This window comes from Cynoglossus semilaevis, chromosome 5 (genome assembly GCF_000523025.1).
Source record: "Cynoglossus semilaevis isolate Cse_v1.0 chromosome 5, Cse_v1.0, whole genome shotgun sequence".
Taxonomy (NCBI): Eukaryota; Metazoa; Chordata; class Actinopteri; order Pleuronectiformes; family Cynoglossidae; genus Cynoglossus; species Cynoglossus semilaevis.
This window is the reverse complement of record NC_024311.1, coordinates 18284377-18301730: the sequence shown is the minus strand read 5'-3', so window position 1 is coordinate 18301730 and position 17354 is coordinate 18284377. Positions and strand designations below refer to the sequence as shown.

The 17354-nt window shown below is 44.3% G+C and overlaps 1 protein-coding gene across 2 annotated transcripts in view; it reads right to left on the bottom strand.

Annotated features, from left to right (window-relative positions):
* Nucleotides 1-356: 356 nt before the first annotated feature.
* Nucleotides 357-17354, bottom strand: part of LOC103379379 (ras-specific guanine nucleotide-releasing factor 1-like) — a 23521-nt gene continuing 6523 nt past the window's right edge. Inside the window, exons 4-29 of one of the 2 annotated variants that reach the window (XM_025055568.1) lie at nucleotides 13553-13659; nucleotides 12099-12246; nucleotides 11637-11729; nucleotides 11193-11446; nucleotides 10928-11007; nucleotides 10265-10458; nucleotides 9786-9895; nucleotides 9558-9676; nucleotides 9026-9186; nucleotides 8884-8947; nucleotides 8538-8680; nucleotides 8226-8308; nucleotides 7887-8135; nucleotides 5442-5815; nucleotides 4913-5029; nucleotides 3672-3842; nucleotides 3039-3145; nucleotides 2846-2958; nucleotides 2553-2613; nucleotides 2364-2470; nucleotides 2132-2216; nucleotides 1726-1923; nucleotides 1570-1649; nucleotides 1370-1487; nucleotides 894-962; nucleotides 357-681 (exon numbers count right to left, since the gene is read on the bottom strand). In XM_025055568.1, coding sequence (XP_024911336.1) covers nucleotides 589-681; nucleotides 894-962; nucleotides 1370-1487; nucleotides 1570-1649; nucleotides 1726-1923; nucleotides 2132-2216; nucleotides 2364-2470; nucleotides 2553-2613; nucleotides 2846-2958; nucleotides 3039-3145; nucleotides 3672-3842; nucleotides 4913-5029; nucleotides 5442-5815; nucleotides 7887-8135; nucleotides 8226-8308; nucleotides 8538-8680; nucleotides 8884-8947; nucleotides 9026-9186; nucleotides 9558-9676; nucleotides 9786-9895; nucleotides 10265-10458; nucleotides 10928-11007; nucleotides 11193-11359 — 3063 coding nt within the window. In that variant the 5' untranslated portion in view covers nucleotides 11360-11446; nucleotides 11637-11729; nucleotides 12099-12246; nucleotides 13553-13659 and the 3' untranslated portion in view covers nucleotides 357-588. Of the gene's footprint in view, nucleotides 682-893; nucleotides 963-1369; nucleotides 1488-1569; nucleotides 1650-1725; nucleotides 1924-2131; nucleotides 2217-2363; nucleotides 2471-2552; nucleotides 2614-2845; nucleotides 2959-3038; nucleotides 3146-3671; nucleotides 3843-4912; nucleotides 5030-5441; nucleotides 5816-7886; nucleotides 8136-8225; nucleotides 8309-8537; nucleotides 8681-8883; nucleotides 8948-9025; nucleotides 9187-9557; nucleotides 9677-9785; nucleotides 9896-10264; nucleotides 10459-10927; nucleotides 11008-11192; nucleotides 11447-11636; nucleotides 11730-12098; nucleotides 12247-13552; nucleotides 13927-17354 lie in introns of those variants that run through there. The other variant, XM_025055569.1, reaches the window with a different exon arrangement.

Sequence of the window (17354 nt, the reverse complement as noted above, 5' to 3'; positions counted from 1 at the left end):
AAGAAACTTATTTTATATATCAAAATTGTGCAGCCCTAATATAGCTTCAGCCTTCACATATATTGCACTTTCAAAAATATTTATGCATTGTTGAGATTTTCAAAAATACCACAAAAATAAAATTTGTAATCTTGGTGAGTAACAGCCGTTCCCTGTATACATTCATAACTGTTTACCACTGATCCCTAGTCAAATGAACGGTTGATATAAACACTCATGCAGCGAGAAGGTGGGATTTTGCATTCATGTTACGGTTCAGAGCGGATCACTGGGACCTTTATTATGTGCTGTTTTTGTTGGACCGTCACGTGTCAGTTCTGTAACCGTCTGTAAACTCTCTCATCTGTGATCTGTTCTGTGTGAGTGTGGATGAAAATAAGTCACGATAAATAACCATATTATAAATACTCTGTGACCAGATAAATAAAACCTCGGTGGGCTTCTACTGGGGTTCTAATAACAGTTATACACGGTGGGTCCATCTGGGAGCACAGACTAAAGGAGAACAACCTACAGGCTCTAGTAGAAAGAATAACATATGTACATGATCATATCACGTCAGTCCAGAGTCCCTGTGAGTCAGAGTCTTCATGATGAAGTTTTAGGTTCGATTCTCAGAGACGCTTCATACAGACTGTCTTCATCCAGCATGGTACTATTGTCCAGCAAGTACTTTGCTGCCTGAAGGAGGAATAAACAGGGCCATTGTCAATGATGCACTGTTCATGAGGATGAAGAAAGTTTAGTTTTAGATGATCAAGATGACAACTGAGCAGAAAACAAAGTGGGTTTTTATATGTATATAAAATGAAGAATTTACGACTTACTGCATTCCAGCATCTAAAAATCTAGATCAGTGACTGTAAAGATGTCCACATTATAACAAGTCTCACCTTTGGTTGATAATCGATCTTGTAAGCTGTTTGCTGAAACTGTCGTATCTCCCTGATGATGTGAGAGATCTGTAGATCAACAAAGATCGATATTATACAGGAGGCATCGATGTCCTTTAAAGAAAGACGTTTTTGAACATGTCATAATTTCCACAGGAGTCACAGTCTATGTTTAAGCCATAAACATATGATTATTGATCATTCCACTGAAGCTCCAATCATCTTAAAGGAACTGAGAATCAGGTCGTGACCTGGACTAAAGACACAACACTGGTAGATTTGATAAGACTTCACTGGAGAAGATGTAGAGAAGTAGAGTTTAATTCAATTTGTCCAAGAACCATTTTCCAACTCTACAACTGTACAGTTATCTACAGTGATCTTCATCCCTACAACTGTACAGTTATCTACAGTGATTTTGTTATTAAATCAACATCCAGAGAAATCCACCAGTTTGAGTTTGAGACATGTTTTACCATTCTCATCTTGGAGAAGTTGACCAGATTGTCTTCAGTGTAGTTTGGTGTTCCTTCCTCAATAAAGGCCAAGTCCGTCAAGTACATCCCCAGGTAAGGGACACACGGAGGGTCACAGCTGACGGAAGGCAAACGAACAAAATCAACAATTTACTCAAAAATAAAAAGAATAAATATAACGTGTGGACGAGGATTCTTACTTCTTCAGAGCTTCTCTTAGGTTTTTGAACCGTCCCTCTGACGACACCAGTTTCTGTAACTTGTCGATCACAGTCTTTGTCTTTTCAAAGAAAGATAAATTCAGTTACTAGCTAATTATTTTAGATATAAACTAAAGTTAATAAAACCCCAAGCACCTGTTTGGAGACTTTCAGCCAGGTCTTCTTCAGGCGAAAGATGGAACTGCGGTTGAGAGAGGAGGTGATTTCCAGTACAGCGTTGTAGTTGTGGAGACAGCGGCAGATGTCGGCCACCGCCACCCACTTCTCAACCACCCCCGCGCGTGTGTTGACATCATCCCAGGCCAGGATCTCTGTGGCGATCCTGTTACTGATCTGACGGAGACAAAACCACAGTGTGTGAATGCTGCTTCACACATGGAGCTGTGGAGCTTTTTCATGTCAGGAAACGAATAAAAAGAATTATTGTAATTAGATCCATCACTTTTCTCTGACCTACCAGTTGAAACCAATGATAAAAAATACTAAAATGAGTTAATGTGAGATTGAAAAAAAACCCTGTGCAGTGACAGCTGTCACGTACATCGTTGAAGTGTTTCGTTGTTTTCATGATGTATGGAGTCCTCTCGTTCTTGTCATTCTTCATCCAGCCTTGACCAAAGAACTCCCTGTAGAAACACAATAAAACACACAGTTTGTAATAACAAAAAACGCACCACGTTCTGTGTGGGTTTTTTTGTAGAAACACAATAAAACACACAGTTTACAATAACAAAAAATGCACCACATTCTGTGTGGGTTTTTTTTCCACTTACTCGTAAGGGATGACCTTAAAAACCAGGTGGTCCAGGAGAGTGAGCTGCTCGGCTATCTCCAGGGCAGAATGGCTCTCGAAGGGTTCAGTCTTACAGTCGTCCATGGCCTGATACACACACACACACACACACACTCTGTGTTAGCACAATGATATCCTGTCACACCTGAGAGTCCTTTTTCCCCCTCACCATCTGTGTGATCTCCTCCAGAGTGACCTGGTTGTCTCCAGGGTCCTCCTGAGAAAGAGTCCTAGAAACAAGAAAAGCAAAGGTTCCATTATTCAACACTTCTGTCTGAGCGTCTATTGACCTTGAGGAGATAAGTGGCTGACAAAAACACCATGACTAGTTTCTAAAAAACTCTGCCGTTTGTGAAGAAGCCGTTTGTGATTACGTTGAAGAGGAGGTCAGTCACAGCGCTCCGCTGCGCTCCTCTTCTGTCCTGGAAACGTACACAAAAGGAGTGACATCAGAAAACCCACCTGATGATGTTGGCAGCCGCCTTTCTCTCCTGGGTGAGGAGTTCTGGGTCATGCATCACCTCCTCCAGGAATCCAATTACTCGTGTCTTCAGCTCGGTGTTCAGCTCAAAGTCCTGAGGACCAACATCAGTGTCACTGAAGACGTTCTCTTTAAAGGAGACCAGAGCAAAGAATGACGCGGACGGCACTGCACCTGTGAATGTTTGGACACCCAGTGACGCAGGACGTTCAGGACTCTGTTGGTGGCGGCTCGTCTGATGATAAACTCTTTGTCTCCGTGCCTTTGGTCAGTGGGGAAACCTGTGGTCAGGTAGAGAGAGAGATGACCCAGCGTCAGTGGAAGGTGGTGAGTGTTTTCAACATGACGTAGGAACTGGTGATGAACTCGTCGGTACAAAGAGAAACTCTGCATCCACTCCACTGATCTACATCAGTTCTCAAAGTATGGATCACAGACCACTGAGGGCTCCTTCAAGTTGTATGTGATAAACTCCATTTCCTACCAGGGTTAAATGACAACAGTTTTTCTTTTTACTCTGTCCTGCTCGTACTGCAGCTCCAGTGTACAGTCTGGATTTGATGTATTTTTATTTTTGTTTATATGTTTTTGGAGGGACTAATATTGATGAAGAAAGTGTATTAATTGTTGCTATCTAATTACAAATATATGAAGGAGAAACACAGTTATTGGCTGAATCTGGAGTTGGTATTCAGCTCAATTCACTTCAATCAAAAAATGTGGTTTAAAAAGCCTGATTCAAGTCTTTGGACAAATCTGTGATTTCATTCAATAACAGCAGAACGATCCACGTGTCATGTGACCGACCTGAGCTGGCCAGAGACATGCGGCGGTACTTCTCCTTGGTTGGCGTCCCTTCGTTGGCACCGGCGGTCGCGATAGCAAAGGCAGAGGCAGCAGAGAGGGCGCTGCGGTTGTTGTCCAGCTCCCGACATGACGACACCAACATGCCATTGTTGAAGGAGAAGAGAGAAAACTCTGCAGCAGAGACAGAGGGGATTCAGAGGGAGCAACAGTTTTACTGGTCAGTGGAATTTAAACTAATGACTTCATGTGGACAACAAGAGTAAATAGTCAGACATTTTCTCATGTGGACAACAAGAGTAAATAGTCACAATCAGACATTTGACAGGAAATTCAAATAAACAAACAGACAACTGAGACCAGCAGCATCAAAAACATTGCAAATTGAAATTCCATAGGACTCTGTGTTGTTGATTCACTCGTTCATTTAAAGAAATGACCTGTTGTCTTTTCATAACAATTTAAATTGAATTTAAAATAATTATTTTATGCTATTAATGACATCCTTTGTCCGACTCTGTGTTTTTATTTTAGCATTGGTTTTATGGTTAATATCATTGACAGATTATTTTATTATTTCATTTTCTCTTCTATTTCAGTGGTGTAATTTTCTATTTTTATTTCTATATTTTATGTGCTCTGAACTCTGGATGTGTAAAACTACATTCTAACTTCATGTCCAACTACAGCTCTGTGAAGTCGTTGACCACTAGAGGGGAACAAAGAGCTGACAGATGCAGCAGGGTGCCTCCTGTAGGCACACAGTGTACGGTGCACACTTCTCCCTCCCTCTCTCCTCTCTCCTCCCTCCTTCCTCCCTCCTTCCTCCCTGTCTTCCTCCGTTCAGCCGGGGGTGGTATAGAAGAACACGCACATGGTTGCTAAGGTACAAGGTTTCCTTCCACCTACACACACAAGACATTGGCTTCCCTTGTATCTAACAACGTGGGAAGAGAACACACTGGAGATGAATTGTGCCTGACTACCCACGGGGTGGATGCTCCCTCTCTCTGCAGAGCGGGAAGGGCCACAAGGCTGTGGGTGTTTTGGTTTGGGTTTTTTTTGCCAAGACCATATTTGGTTTTGACAACAGTTGTCGTAATCAAAAACTTTCTTCTAAACCGTCAGGGCTGTGTTTGAAGTCGATCTCAGGGACAGTCGGACTTGAACCATCACCACACCTGAGGCACCGACGGTGTGGTGATGTTGACAACACCAGGATGGACCACACGGTCCTACTGTACCAGAGTTCTTGGACTTGACATTCTTGGGAGTGGACGGACTCTTGGGAGGAGACGTTTCTGCTTCTGTCTCATCACTTTGTCCTGGATCTTCATTACATTCTTCTCTCACCGACATATCTGCCAAGAACAGAAGAAAAACGACAATAAATCCACAAATACTGGATGAAAAAATGTTCTTCAAAACATTAAAGTTTTACAAATACTGGATGAAAAAATGTTCTTCGAAAAAATTAAAAAACATTTAAAAACATTAAAGTTTTATAATTAAAAGCTTTAATATATTAAACCTTTAAATTATCACCTCCAGACTTAACTGTTTTAGAATTTTTTAGAAACTGTTTTAAAAACAAATTTTATTTTTAATTATATTATAATGTGATTTTATTTATTTTTATTTTACATTTTCACCAATATATTATAATGTGATTTTATTTATTTTACATTTTCGCCACTACTTGTGTAAACTGTGTAGTTTTGTGTGTATTTCCAATCAAGGTTCACACAGATGTGTCGTAAATGTGACACCAACCCTGTTTGTTCAGGGCCGACTCCTCAGCCCTGCCTTCAGCTTTGGACTCTCCATCATCAGGGATTTTACTGGCCATGGTGCTGGACACATACAGCTTGTTGATGTCCAGGCTGGTCTTACAGAAGGGGGACATGGAGGTGTGCATGCCGGTGTAGCCATTGGGGGAGCAGTTGAGCGCAGCCAGGTCCAGGGCTTTGCCCCCGGTGATGATGGGGATGTTGAGGGAGAGTTTGCGATGGCGGTTGGGCGAGGACGTCTTGGTGATGGAGAGCGGAGGAGGAGAGGAGAACTTGCGGCCGGCGTGCGGTGACGTGGGTGACTCGCCGTAGAGCAGTTTGTTGTTCTGGCTGCTGGCGAAGAAAAGCTCCAAAGAACTGCGAAGGCACGGGATCGAGGGAGGGGGGAGAAGAGAGGACAATAAACAAGTTGGACTAAGAAGAAACACCTGGGAAGAGGTTTTAATAACCTGGGACGACGGCGGCGGCGGTGGCGGTGGCGGCGGTGGCGGCGGTGCAGGGACACGTTAACACGGGGCTCCTCAGGAGATCTGCCTCCTTTTATTTAAGCTACATTGTTTAAGACAGCATCCTCCTTGCACTGAGAGCCACCCCCTCTGAAGGCCTATAAATAGCATGTCAAGTGACAGTGTGGGAGGCACGGGTGCTGCCAACAGCAACCAGCCCAGGGGAGGACCACAGAGACACGGGGAGCAAGCAGCACTGAGAACAGGCGGGCCATATAAGGATGGTTAGGGAGGGGGTGGCGGGGGGTGAGAGAGAGAGAGAGAGGAGAAGGATCTTGGATGTGGATTCCTCCACAGTGAAGGCTGCTGACTTGGAGTGGGCGAACGGGAACCCTCCTGGTGTCGGCTGCAGCCATGTTGTGTCTCTGTTCAAATTTGTTTAACAGTAAAACAAGAAAGCAGACGAGATGAGCCACAATGAGAGGAGTGGGGGAGTGAAGGAAGGAAGAGGAGAGGGGAGGAGAGGAGAGGAGAGGGGAGGAGAGGAGAGGAGAGGGGAGGGGAGGGGAGGGGGGGGGGGGGGGGGGGGGGGGGGAGGGGGGGGGGGAGGAGAGGAGAGGAGAGGAGAGGAGAGGAGAGGGGAGGAGAGGGGAGGGGAGGAGAGGGGAGGGGAGGGGAGGGGGGGGGGGGGGGGGGGGGGGGGAGGGGGGGGGGGAGGAGAGGAGAGGAGAGGAGAGGAGAGGGGAGGAGAGGAGAGGAGAGGGGAGGAGAGGAGAGGAGAGGGGAGGAGAGGAGAGGAGAGGAGAGGGGAGGAGAGGAGAGGAGAGGAGAGGAGAGGAGAGGGGAGGGGAGGAGAGGGGAGGAGAGGGGAGGGGAGGGTGGTCTGGGTTCAAAACACCACCATCAATATTTAATACAGTAGAGCCACTGCAGATGGTGGGAGAAGGGGTGAGGAGGAGAGATGGAGGGAGGGAAAAGACAAGGAGAGAAGTAGAGAGGGTGGAGTCCTGCAGCAGAGTGAGGGGTTGCCATGGTGACGGCGCAGCGGAGTGAGGGATGGTCAGACTTGTGGAAAGAAAAATAAAAGCAAGAGAAGAGAAGAAGAGAGGAGGAGAGGAGAGGAGGGGAGGAGGAGAGGAGGGGTCAAGAAGAAGTGGGTGGACACTGGACCCAATAAGTAGTGGTAGTGGACTGAGTGTGTGTGTGTGTGTGTGGCCTATCACTCCCTGGTCCCATCTCACCTGGACATGTATTCAGCCTGAGGAGCAGCTCTGAGACCACGAACACGTGAGCACTGAGACAAACTCAGACACAACGGGAGGATTTTCTAATCTTTTCACTGCATCAGTTCAACAACTGCTGCTGTTACTGCTGCTGCTGCTGTTACTGTTCCTGCTGCTGCTGCTGCTGCTGCTACTGCTACTGCTGCTGCTGCTGCTGCTGCTGTTGCTGCTGCTGCTGCTGTTACTGCTGCTGCTGTTACTGTTACTGCTGCTGCTGCTGTTACTGCTGTTACTGCTGCTGCTGCTGTTACTGTTCCTGCTGCTGCTGCTGCTGCTGCTCAGGAGGAAATATGGGCAAATCGATTCTGAGAAAGAGTTGACTGTAATGGAAGGTTTCAGCTGAGGCTGCGTCCAAACTGACAAACATGTCCACAGGTCAACATCCTTACTGGACAGAGACAATAGTACTCAATAGTACTGTAGTACTTTGAAGCCTTTGAAACCAAAGTTTACCTGGTGAGGTTGGTACCTAAAACTGTCAATTCAATTTCTTTTGACAATGTTTTTTTTTCTCTATCACTTCTTTGACATCACTGACTCCTGGTCTAAACTTCTCCAGCTGAACACATCAACTTTCCTCCTAGACTTTGAAAGTGAGAACGATCAGATTTACAAACACTGGTGTTGAACTCAGACTTTAACCACAATCATCTCTGACACGCTCCAAAACTCCAGGATTGTTCTAAACCAAAGACTCACCGTGCAGGGATGGCGCTGATGGGCTTCTTGTAGATGGTGATGAGCTTGTCCAGCACCACGTCAGCACTGGTGAAGACGCGGTAGGAGAGAAGGAAGGTGTTGAGGAAGTCGATGGAGAGGAAGCGCAGGTCGGTCAGCCTCTCCAGCAGCCGCTCCACGCTGGCGTAGCGGATCTGCAGCACCTTGCAGGAGTTCATCATCTTACTGAAGCGAATGTCCACGTCGTCGCAGTACAAGCTGGTGTCCGACCTGTGATGATGTAAGACAGGTGAGGCGTGTCACTCACTGGGATTGGCCGGAGAGGACGTCTGTGATTGGCTGTGTCTGCTGGGTTCTTACTTGATCATCTGTGGCACGGTGACTTTACTGTTCTCCTCAAAGGCGTTCATCATCAGGCCGTTACAGCGGATGTTGTCGATGCACTGAAACAACGCAGACAGAGGAAGAGTTGACTGTGAAGGTGAAGGAGATGGAGATCAAACACCAACAAAACCTGCTTCAGACAAAAGGACGTCCTGATCTGAGCCTTTACACAGGATTTTCTGAACTGAAATATAATTCTTTCCACTGACAAAATAACAAAATAATTAAATATTTATTCACTTGTTTTTTGTGAGGACATTTGTCTGTGTGAAGACTAAAGACACGGACCTGGCTGATGTCACTGGTCCACGCCGACTTCTCCTGTCGGGACGAAGCCACCAGAATGACGGTGTACGTCTGTCCGTCCTTTGGCTCCACCATCACTTTAAAGTCCAGGTGTTCGGTGTCCTGACCGCCTCGCTCTCCTCTGGCTGAGCAGGACACAAGAACCAAACTTTACATTCATCAAATCTCTGCGTGTATGACTCAAAACTGTGGTTTAAACTGAGAGAAGCCTCGGACCAGGTGGAAAACGGTGTTACCTGTTGAATTTGTTCATTTAACCTGTGATTTTGATTTCAAACCTGGACCTGTGATCTAAAGTCTGCAGAGGGATAGTGAGTGTGTGACTTACTCTCATCATCAGCGCCTTCAGCTTCCTCCAGCAGTGTACAGTCGATCAGAGACACCACTCCGTTCTGTAACGGGGCGTCCGGGTTAAAACATGTCGACAAACACTGTCACTGTGATTTTTTAAATGTAAAACTCTACTATACTTTAGTGAGGTGTAGTTTTCCTCCTGAGCCTCTGGTGCAGATGATGAGGTGTTTGGAGAAGAGGAAACACTGTCGCTCGCCCTCCTTCTTCAGAGAGAGAGAGCCCAGTCGACCTCTCGTGATCTTCCCCTTCTCACTCATCGGCACCTGGATCAGTGACCCTGTGGAACAGATCACAGAGTTCTCTTACAGGTCTGAACTCTTAATATCTGTGCTCAACATATTAACATACAATAATAAAATAACAATAGTATAAGAAATCCATCTGGACAAATATATACAGATCACATCCATTCAGTGGAGCAGTAGCTGCTGAGCTCGTACCTGTCGGTCAAAAACACTGACCACTGCCTGTCCTTACAGAGTACTTATTAATTAGAGTACTTATTAATTAGAGTACATGTTAGTACGAATGGGGTTTCACTCTACACGTGTGTATTAACAGAGTGAAAAAGGACAGAAGAGAATGTGCCGTGACCCAAACACAGAGCCAACAGTACCGACGACTCAGAGACAGTAACCACAGACTCACCTTGTCTGACGAACGTCTGGCTGGTGTCCAACAACACTTCACAACCCTCCACGATCATCCGCTCGATGGCCAGGTTCTTCCTGATGTTCTCCGTCTCACTCACCTCATCGTGCATGATTCTGTGAAAGTTCAAAAAAAAAAAAAAATCAAATGATCTCAGGACCTCATCTGAACGATTCCCCTCCAAACAAACTCTTTGAATATTTGACTCATTAAAAGACGATGTACCTGGAAAGTTCCTCCAACTTGGACTTGGCGTAATCCAGACTGTTCCTCTCCACGTGTTCGTGGGGCGTGTGAGCCAAGAGCTCATGCAGCGTCAGGATGTAGCGAGGGATCTGACAGAGAGGGGCAATTAGTGCGAGAACACTCTGATATTTTTATTTTAACTGATGAATTACTTTATACAATCTTTGATTTTAATTAATTTCATTTGAAATATCACTTCATTTCCATAAATTAGGAGACTGTTGAATTTACTTTAACTGATGAATTACTTTATACAATCTATGATTTTAATTAATTTCATTTGAAAGATCACTTCATTTCCATAAATTAGGAGTTCACACAGAGATGAGAACATTTTTATACTGAAATTGATCTTAAATTGTTGCAATAAAAATAAACCCTCGGGGCATTTCCCTGACCGCCCCGTGGATCTTCATCTACAGGATCAGGATCAGGGGTGAACCGGGTTTGAATCTTACCTGAAACATGGGGTAAGTGAGGAAGGTCTCCAGCGTCCTCTCCTCACAGTCCGGTTTGGCCTCGTACTGTTTCAACAGTTTGTCAAAGTCCCGGTTCTGTTTGCAGTGGGCCAGGATCTGGAGACTGTACTGGTGGTTCCTCACAAACTCCTGGTAGATGTTCAGCATGGGCAGCAGGATGTCGAACAGGTCCGCTGTCCAACACACACAGACCAATCGTCATGGTTTTAGTTTTCAGTTTTGACACAGACGAGGACGATGACACGTGAGAAAAAACCCAAACCTGAACCTCCGTCTCAGCTGAGTTGTTAAATTTACAGACAAACATTTCAGAAAGTTAATTAATGCAGATCCGTGGCCTCAATAAATCATAATTTGATAAATGGAACAGGATGCGCTGTAGTAAACAACAATCATTGGTGTTTACAGTGTGTGGACCAGTGGTCACTCCACAGTCACTGCATCAGTCACTGCATCAGTCACTCCATCAGTTCACATCAGTTCACATCAGTTCACTGTCTGAACTTCATGGAATCTGAACATTTAAAACATTTAAAACATTTAAACCAACAGAGTTGAAATAAAGTAAATAATGATGAAAATATTCGACAAAGTCACGAGAAAACGAAGGAATAAAACAGATAAAACCTCCGTGTCTCTTACCCAGGACCAGTGTTGGCCAGCTGGCTATCCTGGCCTTCAGGCCTTGGTAGAAGATTTGGTGAAGGAACATGATGGTCTCACTGAGGAGGGAAGAAGAAGAAGAAGAACAACAACAACGGTCAGGACTGACTGTAGACAACGACCACCAACATCACCACCAACTTCACCATCATCATCATCACCATCACCATCATCACCATCAACATCATCATCATCATCATCATCATCACCATCATCATCATCATCATCATCATCATCACTCCACCTGTTGAGGAAGATGCTGCTGACGTCATCGTGTGTGATTGGCGGCTTCTTAGAGCTGGCGGCCATGCGGAGTGGACGCAGGAAGTTGTTGACCAGAATGTGGAGTTGCTGGACGTATTCCGCCTCGGCCTCCAGCATGCTGAACACCACCTGGTTCCTCTTCCTCATGCTTTCAGCATGCGGCGACCGGATGTAGTCCTGGATGATGGTCTTCCACTTCCTGCGGCAAATCCAACCACGCAGGAAACTCTGGACCTACAGGCAGGGGTTGGTGGTGAGGCCACCATGTTGGATCAGAGGATTTTACAGAGAAAAAAACAACATGGATGGAGTTGAGTTCTACACAGAGACGTTTCTGTGCAGCTCAGCCCAGGTTGACTCCAGTCCAGGACCTGAACCTGCTCCGGGTTTTCATGGTAAAGAAGGTTCCACCGTCTGATCTCACCTTCTTGATCTTCTTGATCTCAGTGTCATCATCACTGGGCAGAACTTCTGGATTTGAATGGATTTTTTCGTTGTCCTTCAGCAATCCAGAAATCTGAAAATTCAACCAGAGTGTTTTATTAATTGATTGATTGATTGATTGATTGATTGATTGATTGATTGATCTTCCACATCAGTGAGTAGCAGCGACAGTGAATTGGAACGACATTCAATGGATTCAAACAGAATGAAACGACACAAAAGTCATTGAATTCTCTATACATTTGATACATTTGATACATCTGAGTTAATAATAACAACTGTGTGGTTAAAACCCAGGGTTAGAACCTCCGTCCTGCACCTTCTCTGTCACATAACACATAACGTCCTGCACCTTCTCTGTCACATAACAGTCTTTTTTTCCTGTTACCACGTGTCACACTGACAAAACACACAAACACACAAACACACCCTGACAGGTTACCTCTGATTTTAGTCGCTCTATCTCAATTTCCCCGTCCTCAATCTGTTGTCGAAGTTGCTTGGCAACCGTTTTCTCAGTCTCCACGATTTGGAGTAGATGGAGGTACTTCTGCGTGAGGCCCTCGTGCTCCGTGGCCAGGTTCCTGTAACTGCACACAGACGCAGAGCAGGAGCTCGTTAATTATAATACCTGTTCCTTCAGCTCTCCGCTGACGTAGTAAAACCACCAGGGCCTGTGATTGGCCGACGTCTGAACCCCACACCACACAGGAACACACACACGGGAGCCAATAAAACCACAGAGGCCGAGTGTGTCCCTGCTCAGTACGGCCTGAGATCAGTGCAGAGTAAATAACATTTATCTAAAAACAACTTTTTTTTAATTCACTCAACATTTATCTAAAAACAACTTTTTTTTTAATTCACTGAATTTAAACTAAGGTACAGACAAATAAACACCTCGGTCAGAGATGTGAAAGTGAAGCGGTCGTAGATCGACTTCATCCTGTCGTGTTCACACGCTGCTCGGCCGACGTTCCCCGTTCTACAGTCAGTCACTGCTGCCTGGACTGAACGCCGATCAATGTGATCTTCAATGAGACCAATCAATTGACCTTTCAGCGTACAAATGTCCACTGTCCACATTTGGACTGATTGAGCTGCTTGTCTTTAATGACTGTCTGTGAATGTGCAGCGACTGCATCACAGGAACCAGGATTTGTTGCTTTTTGAACTGATCTGCAGTCGTGCCACACACACGTCAGCCAGAACTGCTCGTCTGGTTTGAGAAGCTGTCAATCACACACTCCTTCCTCCAGGACCAGGACTCCATTTAGAAAATTAACTTTTTTTTAATATTAAAAAGAACTGAAACAGTCGACTCTCTGTGGGAACAGAATAAGAAGTCGTTTTTTTCTCCTCACTCTTTCAGTTATACAACCTATTTTGAAACCAATGCCATCACTGTGCATCTGGTCAATGGTTCATTACAGTTACAGTTACAGTTACAGTTGCAGTTACAGTTACAGACCACTGGGGTTGCTGTTGCATGAGTAAAAAAGTACAAAAGTACTTTTTAATAATTGACTTCATTAAATTACCAATATGTTTCTAACCCCCACCTCTCACCCCCCCACCCTCCCTCACACACACACACACACACACACACACACTAGTTGTAGTGTTAACTCTGACCAATATTTGACTAATCTTCATGTCTAATCTTAGTCTAATCTGAGCCTTGTTCTAATCCTAACTCTAATCTTAATTTGGAACGTGAATATTCTCTGAGTGGTGACCTGGAAAAAAACCATGTCTCCATGTTGACAAAATGTCCCCATGACAACAAGAAATGTCCCCACAGGTATAGTTATCCCGACAAACACACACACACACACAGAGAGCAGGCTAGAGATGGTGTGTGTGTGTGTGTGTGTGTGTGTGTGTGTGAGGTACCTGGCCTGTGTAATAGCAGCGACCCACTCATCACAGTCTTTGACGTCCTCACAGCGCAGCTCCAGAGACTTCTGGTTGTCATGATTAAACGTGACGGTGAGTTAATACTGAAAAAAACAAACAAACAAACATGAGAGTCAATTGTCAGCAGTTTATAATGTAGCCTATGTTTTTTTTTCTCTTTAACTTTGTTTTTGTTCCAGTGACAGATCACGGCCCCCGGGGGATTTGACCCTCTCTTTTTACCCACTCTCCAATTACCTCCAGCGACCCCTCAGCCGTGGTGATTACAGTAAATGCACGTGGAAGTGTTTCCTAACAGGCTTATCACATCAAACCATCAAACCATCAAACCATCAAACCATCAAACCATCAAACCATCAAACCATCAAACCATCAAACCATCAAACCATCAAACCATCAAACCTTCAAACCTTCAAACCATCAAACCATCAAATCAACAAATCAACAAATCATCAAACCATCAAACCATCAAATCATCAAACCATCAAACCATCAAATCATCAAACCATCAAACCATCAAATCATCAAATCATCAATTCATCAAACCAACAAACCATCAAACCAACAAACCATCAAACCATCAAACCAACAAACCATCAAATCATCAAATCAACAAATCAACAAAGTGCCGGCCATCGGGAGAACAGACCGTCCAGACCGTCCAGACCGTCCAGACCGTCCAGAGCGTCCAGAGCGTCTGTGGTGATACAACAGTGCAGCCTGGTAAATAGACCCCCACAAATCCAATATATGGGATTGTTTTTTATTCCTCCCAAATGCCAAGAGCGAATCATTTGTAAAGGGAGTAATGTTCCATATTTCCTGATGAGCAGCAGAACAAGCCTTTGTCAATAGTGTGCGTCTCATCTCACGTCTCCTCCTCCAAGCTGGCGTGTCAAGCCTTTTAGGCTGCTATATTTAGCTCCATGTCGCCACGTTGTGTTTTTGACTCAGTAGGTGTGACAGTATTACATCGACACAAAATAGTTTAAAAAAAAAAGCAGATAAGAGTGAGATCATGAGGAGCATTCGCTTCAAACTTGAATGTTCTGGATCGATTGTACCTTGAATGACTGTTCAATTCTATTGGTGTTTCTGTCTCATAAAACAACGTTATGGTAATAACAACACTGTAACAAATGTATTCACACAGCTGTAGTTATCAGTGTAACAACAACAACCATTTGATGGGATTTTTTTTCTTTGACTGAAAAACAACTTTAAACTGCTGCGAGGCTCAAAAACAGAGTTTCCCAAACTATGGTGCAAGGACCACTTCTGGTACGTGGGCTCCTTGTTGATGATATGTCCAGACCTGAGAATAAAACTGACCTCGTTTACACCAAACAAGTCCAGACTGTGTTCCCTCGATCAGCCTTGTCATTAGACCGAGGTGAAAAGCTTTGTTGTTTATAGTCAAAGGCCAAAAATAATTAATTTAGTGCAAGATAAATGGCATAAATATTTTGTTATTTAGTTAATAAATACAAAAAATCAGAAAGAATCACCACAAAAAGTGAAAACATGAAACCATAGAATCCATAAATATCTAAACTTCAAATGATTTCTTTGATATAGTTTGATGATAAAAAAATCAGAAAGAATCACCACAAAAAAACATGAAACCATAGAATCTATAAATATCAAAACTTCAAATGATTTCTTTGATATATTTTGATGATAAAATAAGCATCAAAATAAGTCAGTGAGTGTTTATTTTGGGTTGACCCCTGATGACCCACACTCACAGCTGTTATTAACTAGTATAATCTCCTGTTAAACCTGTTAAACCCAGTCCTCAGGTCAGAACACTCTGATGCTGGACGTGGCCAACGCGGCGCTGTGGCGTGTTGTAGCACATTTGGTCGGTCCCTTCACACACACACACACACACACACACACACTTTCTCAGATGCAAATAGGGGTTGCCATAGTAACAGGGGGCTTAAAAAGATCTCACCTTCTAAATGAGGAATAAGAACATTTTAAAAGTGGAACACTCCAAAGAACACAACGAGAGACTGGAGCAGAAAAGGATCTGTGGCTGCTTTTTCTTTTCTTTTTTCTTTTTTCTTTTTCTTTTTTTCAGATGTTGGAGCTATAAAAAGCACCGTAACCCTGCAAGGTGGCAGTTGGCTTAGTATCTATTGGCAGCGTTGTCCCTCTCCCTGTCAGACTCAGATAAGATCCACTGCTCCCCTGACCGTCCCTCTCTCCGGCGCTGACACACACACACACACACACACAGCGGTCAGCCCCTGCTTTGATCTGCATGTGCAGCCGTGTCAGCAGACCTCTGCTGTCCTGTCACACACTCCCACCGTGTCATCCTCTGGTTTTCTGAGTGAGGAAAAGTAAAGAATCAGCGCGTCCTCAGACACCTGGAGCGCTGATCACTCCCCGTGTCCTCGGATCACCTTTCCTCTGGCAGATTGATACAGTCTGTGATCCACGCTGAGAGAACACAGCGAGGCAGATCCAGACCCTCAGATCTGTGACGCTGATGTGCTGATTACAAAGCCTGTAGCTCTCATGTGCAAAGAACTGGTTTTTGTGTAACCAAAAATTAAAAAAACAAACCCAGCACACACACACACACACCACCTCAATCTTTGCACGTGTGACATGAAACAGAGAGAACCGAGTTCTGACACACGTGTCGAACACCAGACTGTGTTCTCCTAATTCCAGCCTTTCAAATCATTAAATTGGCTGTTGAAATAAATGTGGCGGAGCAGCCTGCATGAATTTCTGTCAGTGTCAGCTCACGCCTCAGCCCCAGAGGAGAGCTGCCGTCTTTTGTCCTGACATGGTCGGTAATTAAGCAACGGCAAAGAGGACAAAGTTGATCTGACAAGTAACAAGTCCTCATCACTGAAGGACTGTTGTTTATTTTCTCAGACAAAACCAAACGGGAAGTCTCTGTTCGAGGGCCACGGTGTAAAGTTTTAGGATATATTTGAATATTTTCTACCAGCAGAATCTTTCAGCTGAAAAGGCCGACTGATGCTCAAATATATTTATATTATATATTTATATATAAGTGTGATTTATACCCTGCAGCTGTAAACACACAGCCTTAATGGTGACATGTCAGTTACAACAAAAGCTGTTTCTCTACTGGCTGGGTTTCATTATTCGTCGTCTGGAAAATTTCCATGGAGAAAAATAAACTTAGCCTGAAAATTCGACCAATTAGGAGCAGGACCTGAGCACAACGTATCCAACACAACAGACAGCAGCTTCACATGTGATGCTACAAAGACACAAACAACAAAGACACTCTCTCCAGTCAACAGATTTACCATGGAGACGTGTTCTCCAGGCCCAGCACTGAAGCAGGTTCTGTAGAGACGTTTACACCAAACTAGGCTTAAAAACAAAAACAGCTTTTTTTTAAAGTCAGCAACTTCAAAAATACACACTCAGGTGTTTGGTTAAAAAAAATAACATCATCACAGTGTTTGGTGATGTTTTTGTAAATTAAAAATGCACCGTCATTTCCAACATTTGAACCTAAATTTCTAATGTCCATTTGTGTGATGTAAAAATTAAAAACAGAGCCTGTTATTAACCTGTTATTAACCTGTTGTCTCTGTTTGTTATAATAAAGTGTAGGATGTGAACCAGGTTCAACTCCAACCTTTGTTTCTTAATGAAATTAAAAGTGAGGCGTTTAGGTTTAACCACCAGCAGCTCCTGGAGGTTTGGCTGGAGTGTGTGCTGCAGGGGGTGAGGGGAGGGAGGCCTGGGGGGGGGGGGGGGGGACGGGGGCGCC